This window comes from Micrasema longulum, unplaced genomic scaffold (assembly GCF_059751315.1).
Source record: "Micrasema longulum isolate JH-2025_06_02 unplaced genomic scaffold, ASM5975131v1 h1tg000894l, whole genome shotgun sequence".
Lineage (NCBI taxonomy): Eukaryota > Metazoa > Arthropoda > Insecta > Trichoptera > Brachycentridae > Micrasema > Micrasema longulum.
This window is the reverse complement of record NW_028278085.1, coordinates 168,152-189,197: the sequence shown is the minus strand read 5'-3', so window position 1 is coordinate 189,197 and position 21,046 is coordinate 168,152. Positions and strand designations below refer to the sequence as shown.

General features: G+C 33.4%; 1 protein-coding gene across 1 annotated transcript in view; it reads left to right on the top strand.

Annotated features, from left to right (window-relative positions):
* Window positions 1-19,143, top strand: part of LOC148278325 (uncharacterized) — a 30,945-nt gene extending 11,802 nt beyond the window's left edge. The window contains exons 2-3 of the mRNA XM_088231584.1: window positions 17,023-17,211; window positions 18,509-19,143. Of these exons, the coding sequence (XP_088087710.1) occupies window positions 17,023-17,211; window positions 18,509-18,645 (326 nt within the window). The 3' untranslated portion in view covers window positions 18,646-19,143. The remainder of the gene's footprint in view (window positions 1-17,022; window positions 17,212-18,508) is intronic.
* The last annotated feature ends 1,903 nt before the right edge of the window (window positions 19,144-21,046 follow it).

Below are 21,046 nucleotides of genomic sequence, written 5' to 3'. Positions count from 1 at the left end.
ACAGAATTTGATCCAGGATACGGCTCTACCCAATGTAGGGAGTGCCGTTTTACCCACCGTTAAACTACTGGGAGTTTTACTCAATTCTGACCTATCTCTTGACGCTCAAATTAGTAGAACGATAAGTTCATGCTTCTACCAGCTGAGACAAATTAAATGCATACGCAAAAATTTGCCGGTTGATGCCGCCCGTCAATTAATAAATGCGTTTGTAGTGTCTAGAGTCGATTATTGTAATGGTATCTACGCAGGTCTACCAATGAACAAAATGACTCGCCTACAATCTGTATTGAATGCCGCAGCGAGACTTATTTTCGGAATCTCTAAGTTCAGTCATATCACTCCACTACTTCGGGAACTACACTGGCTACGTTTTCCACAGAGGGTCGAATACAAACTCTGTTGGCTTATGTATAAGTCACTGCACAACTCGGCTCCGGAATATCTAAGGGAACTATGCATTCCAGATGAACTAGCTGACAGGCGTCTCACGCTTAGATCAGCTACGTCTACGGCGAGAGGAAAAGTTTTATACCTCTACGCAAACAGCGCACTAAATTTGGTGAGCGCGCATTTGCGGTCGCAGGCCCTATGGCATGGAATGCTCTCCCAGCAGAGGTGCGAGGCTGTGAAAGTGAAGTGATGTTTCGGAAAAAACTTAAAACCCACTTGTTCTCTAAATCATTTGAATAAATCCGTAGCACGTGACAACAAAATAAATTATTTTAATTAAATTACAAATTTAAAAGCTTCAACTAAATTAACTTAACAATAGAATCACCATGTAAAGCGCCCTTGAGGTATTTTATTACGAAAATGGCGCTATATAAGTTATCCACAATAAATAAATAAATAAATAAATGTGTGGGCTAGCTGAAATATACTTCCTCGTTGCAACAAGCGCCTCTCACTTTATACATAAAGCCTAACTATATAACATATGCAATAATGCTGATTGCGAGATAACACTTTCCCTACGAATATAAGATGTTTAATCTACCGATGCTCCATCCCCGTTACACCATGGTTTGAAATCGAAAAGCAATCAAAATTGAACATCTCTTTAATATCAAGAATGAGAATAGGACATTGTCTCGTTGCCTCGCATTTATCGAGAATAGGTGTCTTTACTTCGGCAATGTGTCTTTGTGAAAATGACGAGGAGACATTAGATCATCTGCTTTTTGACTGTCCCCTCTTCGAAAGAAGGGAATTCCTTCAAAATATATGTGAAGAATATAATACGTTCCCTCTTAACGTAATTTTTTTACTAGCCCAGAATGATTTGGATACTTATTTACTTCTGACTAAATTCCTAAGGACAAATAATAAAAATATTTGAATTTGTTAAATATTATTTGCATAATTTAATCAATAAGTCTAATTGAATGTCCCTCTTTACTTTTGGCCCGAAATTTCATTTTATGTTTACGTTTACTTTATACAGTAATAATATTTTATTGTCACAACTCTTTCATACTGATTTTAACTACCTCACATTATATTATATTTTTTCGTGGGTATGGGTTTTTTTTTGTCGTTCACTGAAGCGTATATTCTTTAAATTTCTTTTTCTTGTTTCTAAGAGCCAAAATCACTCGCAAACGAGTGGAGGCGTATAAAAAAAAAAAAAATAATAATAAAAAAAAAAAAAAAAAAATAATAAAAAAAAAATAATAAAAATCTACCGATATTCAGATCATAGCACTATTTAGTCTGACAACTCTAAAAAGCCATCGCGGTCCGACTTTTCTTCATACAAACGTATTCCCGTATTTTCTCTCTGAATAATGGCACCAGAGAAGTGTTTTTTTTACACTATTGGGAAGGGAGAGCGGGCAAACAAGATCTCGATGATGTTTGAGTACGTTCAAATGCTTGCAGACTGGCTGGATTTCCTCCCTTGGGAATTATTAATATTTAAATTTATTTCAACAGAGAGGGAAAACATTTATGAGAAGAGAATATGGAAGTCTAGGCATTTACAGGGCTTATGACCTGTAATTGGCTGGTTTAAGTGGTCACTTTAAACACTGTGTAACATTCACCATTCTGCCTATATTTGAACATCTATATTCCTTCAATTCTTTCATCTGTTGATGTTTGTGAAGTTAAAGAGCTGAAACCTTTATTTATGCGGGTGAGATTCATCTAATTGAATTATTTCACCTACATACTAGGCAACGCCTGAAAATATTATTTATTATATATTATACGTTATATTGTTCTCTCTTATTACATGCCCAAAGTACTCAAGTTTTCTTTTCTTTAATAGGTGCGAAGGTTTTCACGGTCACTGTTATCAATATTATGTATCTTTTTTGGGTGATACCGTGTATGTTGGATTTGATCCGACGTTTCGGCTACCATTGCAGGAGCCATCTTCAGGGAAAACTGAAGATGGCTCCTGCTTTGTAACTTTTTCTTTTCTTTGTTGTCTTCAGTGCCTCTTTATCTTCTATCATCCGTCGGATGACGTCATCGTTTCGGACTCTGTGAGATTTATAATGTCCTCCTGCAGCACCACATTTCAAAGGCGTCGATCTTTTTTTAAATGAAACCATTATTATAAAAATAAACCAATTAGTACAATTATTGTCTGTTTATGATATTTAAACAATGGAGTATAAAAACGGATTGCAAATAAAGGAAGCTGTTACAGTTGACCATCCTTGAAACGTATTATAAATCGAAGAGTTGCGCTTTAATTAATTTATTAAGTGATATAGTTTGATAAAGCCATTCTCTAATGAATTATTAATCATAATAACAAAACACTTGAAGGTCTGCCATTACTTAAGTGTGTTAAGCGGTTAAACATGTTAATTAATAGTCTGATAATAAGTAAGGAAATCATACGCTTTTGCTGTTTCAAAACGCCGTTCTTCTAAAATTGAGCCATTGATAAAATTAATTAAATTAACATCAGACATTAAATTATAATCATAAAAATACACACATAGTTTTATGCCGCTTTTTTTACAATTTTTACAAGTGACTGGGGTTTAGTGTGACTGATATCGTCAGACTGGTCAAAACACGGGCACTGGTAAAAAATATAAATAAAAATGCTTTAATGGCACTTATTAATCTGGATTCCAAATCCGTAAATTATCGGTCTCTTAGGCGGGGGGTGAGCTTTTTAACATCCTTAGGTTTAACCAGCGGTCCTCCGAGGATTAGGCTTCTTTTATAATGTAAAGCATCACACTCACATAGAATGTGTATAGGCGTTTCCTTATCTGCGCTGCAGAACCTACACCTAGAAGTTGCGAAAAGGTTTATTCTACGGAGCAAAGTGTTTTTTTTAATTAGCACTGCCGTGTAAGGGCTCTTGTTATTTTTTTTATTTTATTTTTTTTAAATTAATTTTGCACCAGAATGATCACTGGTACGACACATCAATATTCACCAATATTTAGGACGCTTATGGCGACCGCCCGAGGAGGACGTGTCACGGGTTACTTTGTGAAATAAAACAATATTTTTGTTGCGCGGACACCGAAGGTTTTATCATTATTTTATTTGTATTATTCTACAACACAAACTGAAAGGATATGTTGTGTCATTGTTAATCTTCATGAAAAACTATAATTTTGTTAAACTTTACAAAGTGCAATGTGATATTTTATAATGTTTTTGAAAACTCACGTAGTGGGGCAAAACGACATATGTACCGGTAGGGTAAAATGACATACTATGTCATTTTTCCTTACTTAATACTTTTTTTTATTTATAGAATAATAATGCTCCGCAATTATGTGCCTAAAACATAACATTTGAATACAACTCCAAATAAATCAGAGGGTTTCTAAAGGTTTCAAAAAACATATCCTGGAAAAGTGTAAACAAGGTATATGTAAAAAATTGATTCAGACACTGAAGACTTTCTACTTGCAGACGATAAAGATGACTGCTCGTGCATTTATTGTAATGAGCTATATACGAGATCAAAGCCAGGTTAAACATGGTTAAAATGCATGAAGTGTGGAAACTGGGTTCATGCAAAATGTGATGGTTTAAATAAAAAAACCAAGATTTTTGTTTGTGAAGTGTGCATTTAATATTTTAATTCTTTAATTTTCATAAAAAAACTTATCAATTCTGTTTTTAAAAAGTATTGAATATTCATCCCATCCAAGTATATATTGTATGTCATTTTGTACACCCGGTGGGGCAAAACGGTTTTTTGTAGTACTACTACTACCATCACGCCATTTCCCCGTAGGGGTAGGCAGAGAGAATGGACCGCCACACACGTCTATCCTGGCATACAATCCTAGCCTCTTCCACATTCATACATCTTGTCATACATGCCCTTCGGTTCTGTCTGCTTTTGACATGACCAGACTTAAGATTTTGGTTTATTTGATCATGCCACGTCTTCCTTGGTCGTCCTCGTCTAACATTGCAGTATGTTTTTATTTTTGTATTTTTATTTGATAGATTTGTATTTTTTCCTACGACAACAGTGCTAACATGTTAAAAAATAGTGTACATTTTGAACCAAAGAGATTTTTTAGTAAATATATTACCAATTATTATTTTTTTAATTTTACAAAAAAATCTATGTCTTTTTGTACACCCTTCCGCTATTCTTTATTCGTCTGGAAAAACACGATTATATAATATATTAACTATTGGTCAATATTAATTACCACGCCTCAACATTCCGAAATAGACGAATACACATGCATTTTGAAATAACTGCACTTAAAAATATTTAGTTGACGATTTCGTTGCGATAACGCTTATGTAATAGAAACTACATACAATAATAAACTAGTGCTAATTTCATATTAAATAATCAAACTCTTATTTAATTAAAACGAATTATACAACTGCTTTAAGTGCAGCGAAAGTGGGTTTACTTTTGAATAATAATGTACCGACATATGCAATCGTTTCTATAGCGAAATCACCAGTAGCTCAATCACAAATATATATATTTAGTTGGATAATTTATACAGCGCCATTTTTATGAAAATCACCTCAAGGGCGCTGTAAAATCAATAAATATCCCAGTACGTCTTGCAGCTACAGAGCGCATAGACGGTTGGGATTTTAGTTCCTGTTTTTAATTAAGATCAATAAAAAAATATAACAGATAGGATAGATTACAGGACGTCTTGCAGCTACAGAGCGCATAGACAGTTAGAAATTTAGCCCCCATTTACACATTTTAAAAATTGACAAATAAATTTAGTGTATTAATGATACTTTAAAAAAATATAAATATATTTGAATAATACAAAGGAGTAAGATTACAACACGTCTTGAAGCTACAAAGCGCATGGACGAGTGGGATTCCAGCAAAGTTAAAATGATATCAATAAATTTACAAAAAATAGAGCATAGTAGTAAGTTTGTCAAGTGTTCATGCCAAGAAGTAAGCAATAAAAAACTAAATAAATAAAACACTGTTTCAACTCCATGGTTAACAAAGGGAGATAGATGTCCGAAGAGAAGCTTTTGTAGACAGTAGGTGGATACCGTCACTATAACAATCGACGTGCTAAGAAGCGACGTGATAACGATTCCTCATCATGGTTGTTTATCGCATTCACGATCACAATGCAACATCCGTAAACACCTAATATTAAATTTCAAAATATTTACGTTTTGCGACGTATAATCCTGCTGCGCAATCACATATTTGAATTTCACCGGTGTAAATATGGAAAATATTTCGCAACTGCTATTTTTTAGTTATTTATTTATTATTTATCATGCCATTTATTATGCATGCATTTGACATGCGGTTGGCAAGCCAAATGTCAAGAAAAGCAGTTGCCATAGTAATTGTATTTTTTTTTTTTGCATTAGATGCTCCTTAATATTTTGCAAATGCAATATATTGTATTTTTGTATTAGTAAACACCGATTTTTCGCCAGTGAACTGTATTTATTTACGAGGAAAGCAAAAAACAAACCGACACGAGCGTTGACTTAGAGATTACACACGCGTTGACTTATGACTGCGATAACTTAAGTATTTTCATTATTGTTCATTGTGATCGCTCAAATGCTCAGCATGTTTCCGGAAACCTTTATCGAGAGATCGCATCACAAGTGACGAGGTTCTCAGTAGAATCGAACTAGGGAGCACCTGGATTGGACACAGTGCGTCACCTGCATAAGGTTATAGTGGGTATGTCTGAGGGGACAAACTACAGGGGGCACCCTCGCCAAGAACACTTCGAGGATTTATCCAAAGATTCGAAGAGCTAAAACGGACCGCACAGGACCGACCAGAGTTGCAGAGGAGATGTCGAGCTTTGCCGCAAATAATTCCGGAGTATTTTAACCAGAACGCATTTGATAATCTCAGGAATTTTTTGAAACGGTACATAAACAAAAAAAAGTATTTTTGTTACCAGACATAATATCAACAAGGATGTTCAGAGGTTAACAAAAAAAAATGATGACCGGCGAAATCAAGACTTTCGGTCGAAACTGAAAGCGAAACAAACCGGGCTGTGGTCCCGTGGCTAGTGTCTCGGTCTCATGGCTCAAAGGTCCGTGGTTCAAATCCCACTCTACTCCAAATAAATTCCTATTTTCTAATAGGGAGTTATTTACAACTCGTTGAAAATGGCCCTTAAAATTAAATATTTGGCCAAATCATAACGCAAATGTTTCTTTGATTTTTTTTTATTTAAATGAAAACGCAGAAAATTGGGCGTTTTCTTTGTTAAACCTTACGACTTTATTAAAATAAGTGTTGAATAAAATACCCAATGAAATTAAAGGCATAAATTTATTAAGTAAATTAGCTTATTTTTAGCGCTAAGAACACTCGTCGGCCGGAAGCTGAAACAAACTAAAGGTTACCGGACATGGGTCACGCGGCCGATTCACAAGTCATAAGATGCACCCGAGTACAGCCAAGCGTCATCCGACACATCCCGACCGCAGGTTTTGACCGACTTTTGCCCGAAACTGTCCGAAACCGAAACTTCGGCCGGTCGCTAATAGTTATAGACTATCAAACTAAGGCAATATATCGTCTAATTAAATAAAAAATAAGTAAAGATTAGTTGGCCTAATGTAGCACTGGTTAGTGTTAATGCATTAAAAATTATTGTACATTACAAAATAATGAATTCATCTAAGTAATTGTGTAGACGATTGTGTGGGCATTAGGCCTTAGGCATCACAAAAAGTTGAGTCAAAAGATGTTTAAATGAAATCATTGTTACTCGTTCGTACAAACTAAAGTTTAAGACGTACATATTATAAAAAGAAAAAAAATGCGTAAAAGAGACTCTTGTCAAAGTAGTAGGAAAATCCCGCTCCGGAAAACCCCTTCGGATACATGGAACAGATCAACATCCAAAGCGATGTTGTTCAGCATAGCGGTAGCCCTTCCAACAGGCAGGGAGATCCTGTATATCGGAATATGAAACAATCTATGCTGACGCTGTCTCAGGTAATTATCAGGAGCATACAAACCAATGCTCATCATAATCTCAGGATTATCGACCATACCGCGCAACAATCGATGAAAATGTGTAGTCAAATACACATTCCTTCTAGTCTCTAAACTGTTGTAGCCGAGCATACCCTGGAGAAACTCGGTCGGGTAGAGCCAAGGAAACCCGCACTCTCTCATGTAGAGATATCTCAGAAACTTCTTTTGGATTTTCTCTATCATAAGAGAGTACTTCAGTTCACGTGGCCCCCAAATCATCGAGCCACCCTCGAGTCTACTTCGCACCGAAGAGTTGTAAAGAGTTCTTAGTACGCAAGTATTTTTTAAAAACCCGGCAGTTCACAGAACGAGTCCTAAGATCTTTAATGCTTTACCGCAGACTGCCTCAAAGCAGCCAATAAAACTAGTTTAGCTCCGAGTGTGGTAGACTGATAATTTTAAGATAATTCGAAATGAATAACTTAGAATTATTATTAAAGATGCAGACAGCTGCATTTGTTCGATGCATTAAATCGTTCTTACAAAAGTGAAAGGATAATTTGCAAGTCTTATTTGTGGGCGTAGTCTGGTTAATGTGTCCTTCAGTTCGCCAATATGTTGACGTTCCTCAACATTTTACCAGGTTTAATTAATTTATTTTAAAGCCTCATTTTCTTAGTTTGTGCCATAGCATAAAAACCACAATATTTTTTATTTATTTTATTTAAATAGATATACAAAGTCCATTTTAAACGTATATTACAACGAAAACAATCGTATACAGTAAAATAAAACTAGAAAGGCGACAATAAAAATAAAAAAACAAAGTCAAACAAATAAATATTGTACAGATGGAATGGAATTAGGAATCCAGGTTGATTACAGAGACAAGGAATTTATTGATTATCATCAATATTTTTTTTTAGTTAATTAGCAAAGTTATTTCATTTACAATCTAAATAATTGTAAAAATAATTGTATGTTTTTGTTCTTTCATTGCGCGTTTTGTAATATAATTAATATAGATGTTCATAAATTAATTATAAACATATATACGTAGTGTTTAAACTGTCGGAATATTTTGTTAATTATCTCTGTTTAAGTTAGTCTTCTTTGTTTATTCTCAAATGTAAAAATATTAAAAAAAAAAAAAGTATATTGTTAAGTGTCCTCGGCACGAGTACCCAGTGAGGTCACATTATTAATACTAAAATTTAAATATACAAAAATGGTAAAATAAAAATACCCAGCAATTATAGAGAAAGAATGCTATCCTCTCTGAACTTTTTTCACTAATATGAAAGATGTCAATATCCGAAGAGATACGGTTGAGTAAAGACATTGCTCTTCCTACTGGCATTACCATCGGCAGGTTGGTTCTGCAAGCAGGAAGATAAAACAGCTTAAGCTGCCTATGTCTAAGGTAGTCATTAGGAACATAAAGAAAAATACTCTCCGTTACACCTATGTTGATCGTAATACCACGGATCAATTGGAAAAAATACATAAGCAAGTATGCATTTCTTCTTTTCTCCAAACTGTTGTAGTCAAACATTCCCAGTATGAAGTCAGACGGGCACAACCACGGATAATATCCGCACTCCCTTAAGTAAAGATACCTCAGAAATTTCTTCTGAACCATCTCCAGCACAAGAGAGTACTTCAATTCGTGGGGCGCCCAGATCAGAGATCCACACTCAAGTCTGCTTCGCACCAATGAGTTATAAAGAAGCCTTAGAACACGAGTATTCAAGAACACCTTAGCTGTTCGGAGAACAAATCCCAACATAAAAGTTTTGTAAAGCATGTTTTCGTGCTAGCTAGTGGCGCGAGAAGGCGCTAGACTTTGCGGCGTCACAAATGCCCTTCTTACGATAAATTGTTCAAACTACAACAAACCAGTAGCTCAATCACAAATAACAAATAAAGAAATAACGACGTGCTAATAAGCGACGTGATAACAATATCTCACCATGGTTGTTTATCGTATTCGCGATCACAATGGAACATCTGTGAACACCTAATATTAAATGTCAAAATATTTACGTTTCGCGACGTATAATCCTGCTGCGCAATCACATATTTGAATTTCACCGGTGTATATATGGAAAATATTCCAAAACTGCTATTTTTATTTACTTACTATTTATCATGCCATTTATTGTATTTAGCCGGCGGTTGGCAAGCCAAATGTCAAGAAAAGCAGTCGGCATATTATTGTAATTAAATTTTTACTTTTTTGTAATAGACACTCCTTACTATTTTGCAAATGCAATACTTTGTACAATATTTTATAGTAAACATCGATTGTTCGCCAGTGAACTGTATTTATTAACGAGGAAAACAAAAAACAATCCGAGACGAGCGTTGACTTAGAGATTACACACGCGTTGACTTATGACTGCGATAACTTAAGCATATTCATTATTGTTCATTGTGATCGCTAAAATTCTTAGCATATTTTTAAGCACGTCGATAGTTATTTGTGATTAAGCTATAGTACGCCGTTTCCCGCGAAACCAGAGAGAATCGAACGCCATATCCCATTTAATATTTAATTTATTTTTAATATTAATAAAAATTATATTTAAATAATGTAGAATGTAGCTACTTATAAAGGAATATGAAAAAATTAATAATAGTTGTTTGAGCTGATTTGATAAACAAACCATGACAATGATGATTGAACGCCATATCAGTCTGCCTTTGCATACATACCTCAATTCATCTACATACATACATCTCGTGCACGCACACCGATTATTTATACTCTTTACATTTCTATCTGGAAGTATTTCTTGCCAGCAAAAAAATTAAAGGATTTTGTCAAACACAGGCTGTTTGGAAAGAGCTACTTTAGAGTCGAAGAATATTTTTTTATGCGTTATTAAGTAAGTTCATGACATCTTAAGAACTAATACAAACTTTTAAAAATATTACAATTTTTTTATCAAAATTTCTCAATAACATATATTTTCAAATTAATTTGAAATATTTAGATTTTTTCTATATCCTTTATTTCTTCAGGTAACTCATTGTACAGCTTCAATCCCTTGTACAATGAGTTTTTAGATTCTGTTTTTCTCCTCATTGGTAATCTTATCTTTTTTTTACCCCTTGTTTCATATGTATGACATTGTTGGTTAAATTTTATTACTGTTTTTATTTTATTCATCCCCTTAATTATTTTATGTATTAAATTTGCTACATTATATTTAATTTGTTGCTTTACTGTGATATCTATCTTCATAAATAATTCCTCTGTACGTGTGATGTCACCGTACTCCTCCTAAACGGCTTAACCGATTTACGTGCGGTTTTCAGAGAAATATAGATCTTTGCGCCGTGCGTGTTTGTAGATATTAAAATCTTTAATCGAATATGAAAAAAAGAAGAAAGGAGCATAAATATTTTATTCATAGATATACCAGAGTTGTATTCGAGGAGAATGCATTTGCCAAAAAATGGAAAGATGTTGTTTTTTTGTTTATAAAAAAGTTTGTTTTTTAATGTTTACAAACAGCATTTGTTTTTTGTGGATCTCAATCAGATTCTTTCCTTAAATTCCTTATAATTTCTACCCATTAATTCTTTTTACTGGATTTTTTGGTAATACTAAAATAATCTTAAACTCAATACATTTAAAAAAATCGTATTCCAACATAAGTACACCCCTCTGTTTTTTTTTCTTTTTTTTTTCTTTATTAGGGCCTACTACCAAAACTTGATAACATCGGCCAAAAACAAGTTACATTTATAAACATAAGAAAAACATTAACAGAAAGGAATAACAATATAGGTACAAACAAAAGACAAGAAAATATAAGTACAAGAATAACATCAAAATATCAATTGTAATAATAAACACATATCCAAACCAACAAAAACTTCAACATAAATTGAAATAGGCACTAACAGAAAAACCTACCAAAACCTGATAGTGCCTATTTAATAGAAAATAGAAACTTACAGTAAAATTAGAAGGAAGATAGAACTTAATAACTAGAAAAATTAGAATAAAATATTAACAAACATAATCTTATAATAATGATAAATTATAACTATTAAAACTAAAATTAAAAATTAAACGGTTGATGAGAAAACCGGAGTTTGACGTTTGCAAAAAGAATCCCAAATTTGAAAAAATATTTATTTCATATTTTGGAATTCAACCGTAAACAAGCACCTACTTAAATTCAATATTGACAATTTTTAGTTTTGGAATTCAATCATTAACAAGTTCCTAGGGACCTACTTATCAAGGAAGACTTATTCCAAGGTAATAGCAGGCAAATAAATGTTCGGGCAAGACAACGCCTGTCGGGTCCGATAGTTTATTTATATATTTGCAAGACAAGACAGCTTGATATTAGATTCGTGTATATTGATTTAAGTTTGTTAATTTTAATTTATTCGTTTGTTAGGTTTAATTTATTAATTGTTGAATTGTACTATGAAGTTATAATTCATTGACGTTTATAAGTGATTCAATGAATCCCACGTAAAGAATATACTAATCTCTACTATCCCTGGATAGAAACGGTATGATGGTCTGTTGTTGATACCAAACTTACGTCATAGCTTCACACGGCTTGATTATTGATTTCATAACCTCACTTATGTGCCTCACTTTTTAGTGCAGTGGAACAGACTTCCGTATTTCGTGTCTTTTTTATAAATAATTAATATTTTTTGTTGGTCGTTTAACATAATTCGTTATAATTGAGTTGATTTCGTCTTCCGCCAAGCTCAGCCGGCTTATTAATTGTAATTATTTTTGTTTGCCTTGCACACGGCGTGAAGGAACTTGCAGAAATGTACCTGTTTTGAAAGGGGAAGTGAAACTTAACCTCAAATCACGTTGCGCAAAAGGGACATTGTGGCCGGTAATCTTACCAGAGGCGTAGTATACTATTTATTTGTTTTTAAGTTTAAGCAAGAAAAGAGATTTGCTTATGAATGATGATAAATCGAAAGTGATGGTTTTTGAAAGGGATTAAAATATAACAAAATGTGAGATCAGGGTGAACGGAGATATTCTGAATCAGGTAGAAGAATTTGTGTATCTGGGAAGTATGTTTACTGGGGATGGAAAGGCCGAGAAAGATATTGAAAGGAGGATGAGCGCCGGGAACAGGGTGAACGGTGCACTGAAATCTACTTTGACAAGCAAATGTTTATCGCAGGAGACTAAACTAGCAATTCACAATGGAGTTCTAGTGCCAACTCTAATGTATGGAAGCGAAGTATGGAATTGGAAAAATTATGACGAAACCAGGTTAAATGCTGTCGAAATGCGATCCCTCAGGCGAAAGTGTGGTAAAAATATGTATGATAGGTGCACAAATGTCGAGATCCGTGAACTGTGTAAAGCTGAGACATGCATTATCGACAGAATCAAGAAAGGGGTGCTGCGTTGGTTTGGACATGTAGAGCGAATGAACAGCGAAAGAACAGCTGAAAGAATGACTTGATTGGCTGGTTGACTTCAACAGATGGAAGAGTTGGGAAAATGTGGATGTTCAAAGATTGGGAGAATGGTGAATGTTACAGTGTGTGAAGTGGCCACTTAAACCAGTCAATTACAGGCCCTGTAGATGCCTAGACTTCTATATTATCTTCTCTTAAATGTTATTCATCTCTGTTGTCATATGTTAATATTAACAGCTCCCCAGGGAGTTGAATTCAGTCCTTGTCACAAAAAAATTGTGTAAACTCAAAATATTGTTGAAATTTTACTTGTTCGAAAAGTTTTTTGCGTTTTTCTCGAAAGTGGATTTTTCGAGTTACGGCGGTTTAGGGATCCCACGGTAGTGGTTGTGACGAAGAAACTTATTTTGTGTAATACATACATCATCGCACGTCCCTGGTTGAGTTCTGCAAACATCTATGTTATTCTTGTGTGTCTATTTAGTTTCTCGTAAGATGCAGTAAGCGTGTCTATCGACTGAGATCAACTAAGCAGCACGACATTGTTGAGCTAGACAAAGAAACAGCGAAAAGTTAAAACAACAAAATCATTGTGTAAAATGCAAACTACAACACCGTAACACTAATTTGCATTTTTACAGATAACCTTAGAACATTGTTTATTTATTAATATTTATTTAACTTTTTTTAATTTTTCCACATCACTGCTGGGCAGTGGCAAGCCGTGAATTATTTTATGGGTAATCTACAAAAAATGATAATAATTTGTACCTACATTTAAGTACATAACAGTGGCGAACGCTGATTTTATTTACAGGTAAGCTGTAAAAAATATAATTTATTTGTACCTACATAGTAAGTACAAAATATTTTTTTTTGTTTTTGTTTTTGTTTTTTTTTTACAATATACATAAGACGTAAAACAGAGTATACAAAAAAATAAAGGATAATTACAAAGCAATAAAATACATATTAACAGTAAAAATAGTAAACAAAAAATTCTACAAAGGCATGGCCTGTTCGTGAGTATACAGAAATGTTGATGAATTTTTGCTCTTATAACAAATAGGCAGGAATAATGTTTTTTATTATTAAGAAAGAGAAAATATTCTATAAAAGATTATAAGGTACTTTTTTATTGTATAGTAATTAAAAAAGGAAATAGAAAATATTTTAAAAAAACATAAAAATATTCCTTATTATTAAAGGACAATAAAATATATGATAGAAAAAAAGAGTTAAGATCTTAAGTTTGAATCCAGGATAGTGCGTGTTTTTTAAAAGAAAGAAAATTTAAAAAGTTTGGGATTGATGAAATGTTCTTTTTAAAAAAAAAAATTTGGGCCTATAAAATATGCATGTCTCTGTGCTAACCTCGTTTTACAATGTGGTATTTCTAACACACAATTCCTTCTTTGACTTGATCTATTTGAATTACTTGTGAATACATTTTAGTTCTAAAATATATATTTTAAGCATTGAATACAATAGATTTATCTATATACTATAAATTGCTATTTTTTTCTGTGGTTCTGAATGATACAACAACTATTATCTGTGAAATAAACTCAAATGACGTAACTTCCTGATATATTATATTGTGTAGCTATATTATCCATTAATTAACACACAACTTATAAAAAAGTTTATAAAAAATAGCACAATTAATTCAGTTAGTATTAGGTATTCTCATTACAATTGAAATTTCAACTGGCCGATTTGTTCTAGAAATGAATATTGCTAAAACCGGTCGCTTCGAGCGCCACATGTGTTGCGAGTCATATGTCAAAACTATCGTCTCAAAGAAAAATAGTCCTTATGTTTGAAATACTGTTTTCCAAATCGAGAATCTGCAAAGAATTTGTGTAATCTGCAAGTTTACTCTAGGAGAAAAATCCCGCCACTGGGTTTAAGATATTCAAAATATAGTACACTTATTTGTATGAAGAAATAAGCTGGAGTAATCGGCTAGATCCTTGGCTCATTGCTGGCGCTGGGCGGGCTTTATAAATATTTTTATTTATATTCGGAGAAAAATAGAAATGGTGGCAATGATTTATAAGAAATAATAATTATTTGTTTGTTTTTCTATAAATAAAGTTACCGTAAAACATTATTATGGATAGTCAAATTAATGGTAAGCTGCGCATAATCGCTTCTATACACGGTTCGCCTCTGGTACATAATATTATACATGTACAAGCTTGGCCATGTTCTGCGGATGCCTCTACACTATATTATATATTTTAATCTCATGTCTGCCAATCTTAAATGAATAATTATGAATAAAAAAGAGAAAGCGTTGTCGCCATGTGAAAATTTAGCGTGACAATGGCTAATTGTTTCTAAAGTGATAGTAAAAACGAATCATTATGATTGAATGGATAATTGAATCATGCAAATGATAAAAACTCACACGCATATTAGCGTTCTCAGTTCGCCGTTTCATAAAATAAATTTACGAATTTGACAAACAAAAAGTAATTCATTAAAAACTAACATACATTTTAGAGAGAGGAATATAGAAGGTTACTTTGATTTAATTTAATGCAATTCATTTATTTAAAAATAACATATACATTACAAACAAATATTCAAGACGTACATATCAAAAACATACATGAAAGAGACTCTTGTCAAAGCTGTAGGAGAATCCTGCTCCGGAAAACCCCTTCGGATACATGGAACAAATCAATATCCAGAGCGATGTTGTTCAGCGTAGCGGTAGCCCTTCCAACAGGCAGGGTGATCCTGTATATCGGAATATGAAGCTATCTATGCTGACGCTGTCTTTGGTAATTATCAGGAACATACAAACCGATGCTCATCATAATCTCAGAATTATCGATCATACCGCGCAACAATCGATGAAAATGTGTAGTCAAATACACATTCCTTCTAGTATCTAAACTGTTGTAGCCGAGCATACCCTGGAGAAACTCGGCCGGGTAGAGCCGAGGATAATACCCGCACTCTCTCACGTGGAGATATCTCAGAAACTTCTTTTGGATTTTCTCTATCATAAGAGAGTACTTCAGTTCATGTCTGCAAAAAGTGGAAATACTAATGCTTGTAGCTTTGAACACAATTTTTTTTAAAACTGAATGGAACCTTTATGTATTCACTATTTAATTTTTTTAAATATGTTTTATCATGCGTTTCGTATTATGAAGACTTTTTAACATTGTTTAATACAATATACTAAGTTTGTAGAATTACATTTATAAGCCTCGTCCATTTATAATTTCAAAAACTTTTTTTTAGTGATCGAACCAAAAACTTGAAGCATGTCAGACAAATGCTCTAATCAGCACACTTCAAAGAGTACTAATTTCCTCTCAATTTTTTTTTTTGAGTATTTGTATCTGAGAGCACTTAGTCATACAGTCGAAAAAACGTCCAAGGCTTTGGTTCGTTTTCGCATTCTAACTTAAAGAAGGGAATGTAAAAAGTCGGAATAATCCTCTCTGACTATCCTCACGGGAAACCGTCTGATGTTTTGTTGGCTTTTATTTTATTATTTTTTTTATTTTTTACATATTTATTACAGCAATTTACAGTGAATTATTTATACAACAAATCAATTGAGTAGTAAAAGTATACATTTATTTTTTTTATTTTTGCTGGTGGTTCATCAAAACTGCCCAACTAGGGATAGCTTCCCCGTTCTAAGGCAGTAAATTATGTATTTTATAATAATATTAAAAAGTAATTACAGTTTTATTATTATGTGTGCTTTTTCAGTCTTAAAATTAAAAAATAAATACACAGTGAGAACATAAATAATACCAAAATCTCTATATCCTAAGTCTTAAGTAATTACTAGTAAAACAAGAAATCAGCTTACGTCCTTCTACATCGGACAACAATTTCTCTGACTCCCTCCGACCAATACAGATTAAAAATGCAGTCAACGCCTTCCTCAGCCTGGTAATCCCACCACATTTCTACGAATCTGGGATAAGGTTATTTACCCTCGGGCCTTTATAATATTGCTGCCTTTGATCCAAAAAAGTATTAACTCCTCTGTAGAATCAGATCCTTATTGGAGAGTCTAGAATTATGAACACGACAAACCGTTGAGTATTTTTCCCTGTTGAGATGCGTGACCGCTACTGACCTCAATATATACTGTTGACGAATATTTGTATGATTAACCTTTTTGTTTGTTTTTGCAGACTTCCCTGGCATGTGCTTCGCGTCCACGCGCTGCGCCACCATGGAGCCGGGCACCTCGTGGGGCCTTGCCCCCTTCTGCGGCCGCTCCACATGCGTGGTGTCCGAGGACCAACCCCCGCGCCTCTTGGAGCTGGTCGAGGACTGCGGCCCCCTTCCCCTGGCTAACCCCAAATGCAAGCTGGACACAGGTGGGCAACAAAATCTAACCAAACAATATTACCAAAACCTTGTCCTTACACAAATTAAACAAAGTTGAGTTTTAAATTACAATCTAACACAACACAAGCTAATAGTTAACCTAAATTAGTTAAATGTGCAAGATAAAAGGTGACCAATATAACCAAAACCTATATAGTTATGTAGATACAGATTGCTAACTTAACATAACCTTTGGATCAGTAATATTCAAACCTTATCATAAGCTCAAATAAGACTCAGGTGTAAATTTGTTTAAACAGTGGGGGAAAACACTTTTGAGAAGGGCATGTGGAAGTCTAGGCATTTACAGGACTTATGACCTGTCATCGGTTGGTTTAAGTGGCCACTTTACACACTGAGTAACATTCACCATTCTGCCTATGTTTAAACATCCACATTTCCTCAACCCTTCCATTTGTTGAATTTTGTGAAGGAAAACAGCAGAAACCTTTTTCATGTGGGTGAGATTCATCCGGCTGAACCAAATCACCTACTAGGCAACGCCTTAAAAAAAAAATATACTTCTTCTATTACCGAGTAGTTAATTCAACAATGTTTTGAGTATGTCCAAATGTTTGCAAACAGGCTGGATTTCCTCCCTAGGGAGTTATTCTGATCTAAATTTTTTTCAACAAGAAATTTTAAATCACATAAATTTTTGTTACATTTTCCTTTATTTCTACGTAAAATTATGCCTTTGGTAATCCTTAAAAAAAAAAGTTATTGAAATATTTTAGTTGAAACCTTTTTTTATAGAATCATATTTTTTTTTTAGAAAATAATTCTGGTTAATATTTAATTTCTAACAATATACTACTTAGGTTTTTGTGACTATTAGTACCTACCGGTTTTATTTTATTAAAAAAATTTATGTGATTTAAAATGCTTGTATTTATTTTCAAAAGCAAAAAATTAGGCTATTGCTTAAGCCATTTTAATTTTCAATAAATTATCTTTAAATCATTCAAACAAATTTTAGTTCGACACTTATGCTTTATATAATAATCGAGATTAGTTTAATTTTGAAATGGCGTAATCTGCCGGTCAAAAAGTAATTATATTTTAGTTATATAAAACTTTTAAATATATTTTTTAATAGAAATACCCTTAAAAATTATTGTTTTTATATAATTTATGTTTTTTTAAAAATATTATTATTGCGCAATTTAAAACAAACATTCGTTTTAAAATGGCAAAATCGAATGATTTCCTCATTTTTCGTGCGTTTTACCCGACTACAGCCTTAATAAATAAATATATTACTTACCCGCTGGTCTTCTTTTTCAGAGAAAACAAACAAAACCGCTGCTTTCCCCATATGCTGCCCAATCTTCTCATGCGAGGATGGAGCTAAGTTGGAATACCCAGAGGTTCCCGCTCCAGCCTCGTCTTCCGAGGCTCCAGAAGCAAAGCCAAAAGCTTAAACACTAACAAAACAAAAATTTAAAAACAAGTCAACAATTCAACACCATTGCAAAAATTATGACGAAGAATCTAATGAGAAATCCGCTATAAATTGGCGTCTCCGCTATAAACGCACTGTCAAATCTTTATACATCTTGTGATTTTATATCTAAACTCGTTTCCCAAATGAAAAAACACCACTCACTTCGCTAAAAAATAACTACTTACTGATTTTGACAGTTCATTATTTTTGGCAAATAAAACTGCCAATCTTTCTAAATCATCTATGGTTAATTTTTCCCATATTCACTAAAGTTTGTCAGAGTACCTATTTAGTTACGCTCTCGTTTATAATTTTGAGGTATAATTTTTCTCGTGACTTGTGGTTTAAAAAAAAGAACAATGAAATAGTGCTGTGTGAAATACAAATTATTATCGATCTTTTCAACAATGGATCATTTTTTCAAATATTTTTATTGTAATTTGTATCTTTTTTTATAAATAAACGCTTTCTTACATGTGTGAGTTTATTTTCTTTTGAATAAGTTAAAATTGAGAATGTTTGAACCATGGATATGGTATTAAGGTCAAATGAAGAAACATCAGCTTGCATCGTTTCAACAGAAGCAATATTACTGATGATTGAACCATTGATATTCAAGCAAACTAAGAAATCTCCACCAAAAACGGAAAATTAGTTATTGATACTATACATAAAAACTTACCTACCTAAATAAAAGCGTAATTTAAACCCGTCTCTAAATCTTGCAAAACCAGATTTCAATTATACTATTTGACACCACAAACTTAGCATTCTCCATTGAGTTGGTGAAGCATAATTACAAATCTCACAATACTTTTTTAAAAGTTTTTCGCAAATATCTCAGTAGGTAACTCCTTCAATGGAGATTTCTAAGTTTGCTTATTATACCCTCCTTCTAACATACGGGTTTTCAGGGCCAGACCGTGAAATTTCAGAGGAATATTCCCCATAGTAAGCTTTAAAAAAAATCCTAATATTTTTATCCCAAAAAATCATTTTAAAAAAAAACTTTTTTTTATGATCTTAAAATGGAGGAAGTTTTTCATATTTCGGACTAGCATCCCTTCCGTACACCCCTACCCCTCTCCGACAAAAAAAAAGCGAAAAAAACGCATTTGACCTACGAAGCGATACGCACCAGACGCGGACAAGGGAAGCGGCTGGGTAGGAGAGGGGTAGGGGTAGGGGTTTGTGGAGGAACTGCTTGTTCGAGAAATTAAGGGTTTACTTCATTTTGAGATTATAATTGTTTTTAATTGTCTTCTTGGATTTTTTTATTAGGATTGTTTTAAAGCTTATAAAGCTTGTCGAAGTTAATCGAAGGTAGTGGCATTAATTATATATTCTAAAAATAAAAACAAGCATGTCATATTCGTTTTTTACAGAAAATTACCACAAAATGCCGTATGTTACCGAAATCTGGTAAAATTATCCTAAATTACCGCGGGGTAATTTTACCGCCTTACATATCTAGTTAAATAAAATAAAAAGCTTAAGGCATACACAAATAGAAATAACTGTATTTTTAAATAAATTACCCTATTATTCAATGGGAAAAAGGAAAAAAGAGGAAAGAGGAAAGGAGGAGAGATTAAGGAAGACAAAGGATATGTTTCTTCAGACATGATTAAAACAGAGATAATGTAGTAACATCTTTGATGGTGGATAAGAGACAATTCCACAGTGGAGCTGATGGACACTATATGAGTTAGAGAAGAAAGAGGAATTGTGGATGGGTATTAAGCAGGTGCTTTGATGATTAGAACGAAAAGGTAAACCATGAACTGATGAGCGTTGGAATTTTTCACGGAGGTATAAAGGAGTGATAGGACTATAAAGTACAGTAAACAGAAGTGAGGGGGAGTGATAGTCTCTCCGCTGTCTAATTTTGAGCCATTTCAGTTGCCTAAGATAATCAGAAGTGTGGTCATATTTCCTAAGACCATAAATATACTTTATGCATGTATTCTGAAGTCGTTCAAGTTTATCGAGTTGCTCACAGCTTAAATCAGTCATGGAAACATCAGCGTAATCTAGAGTGGGTGGTAGTAATGCTTGTACGAGAGTGCATTTAGCATTAATGGGTCAGAATTTTTGCAAGCGTCTAAGCGAGTGTAGACTGAAAAATATTATGAGGCTTAATTCGTTAGTTATTTAGTATGAGATCGCCAGCATAGATTTACATCTATTAGTACTCCTAGTTTTTATTTATAGATTTCCTGTATATGTAATAGTGTTTTATTTATGTGAGCCTTAGGATCTTTGTGCTGAAAGAAGTTCTTCACTGACTGGGATTACACTGATTTAAACATGATCAATTGGCCGAAATGATGACAAAACTTTTTGAAAGCCTTGAAATTCTTTTTGGAAGCCGCCAG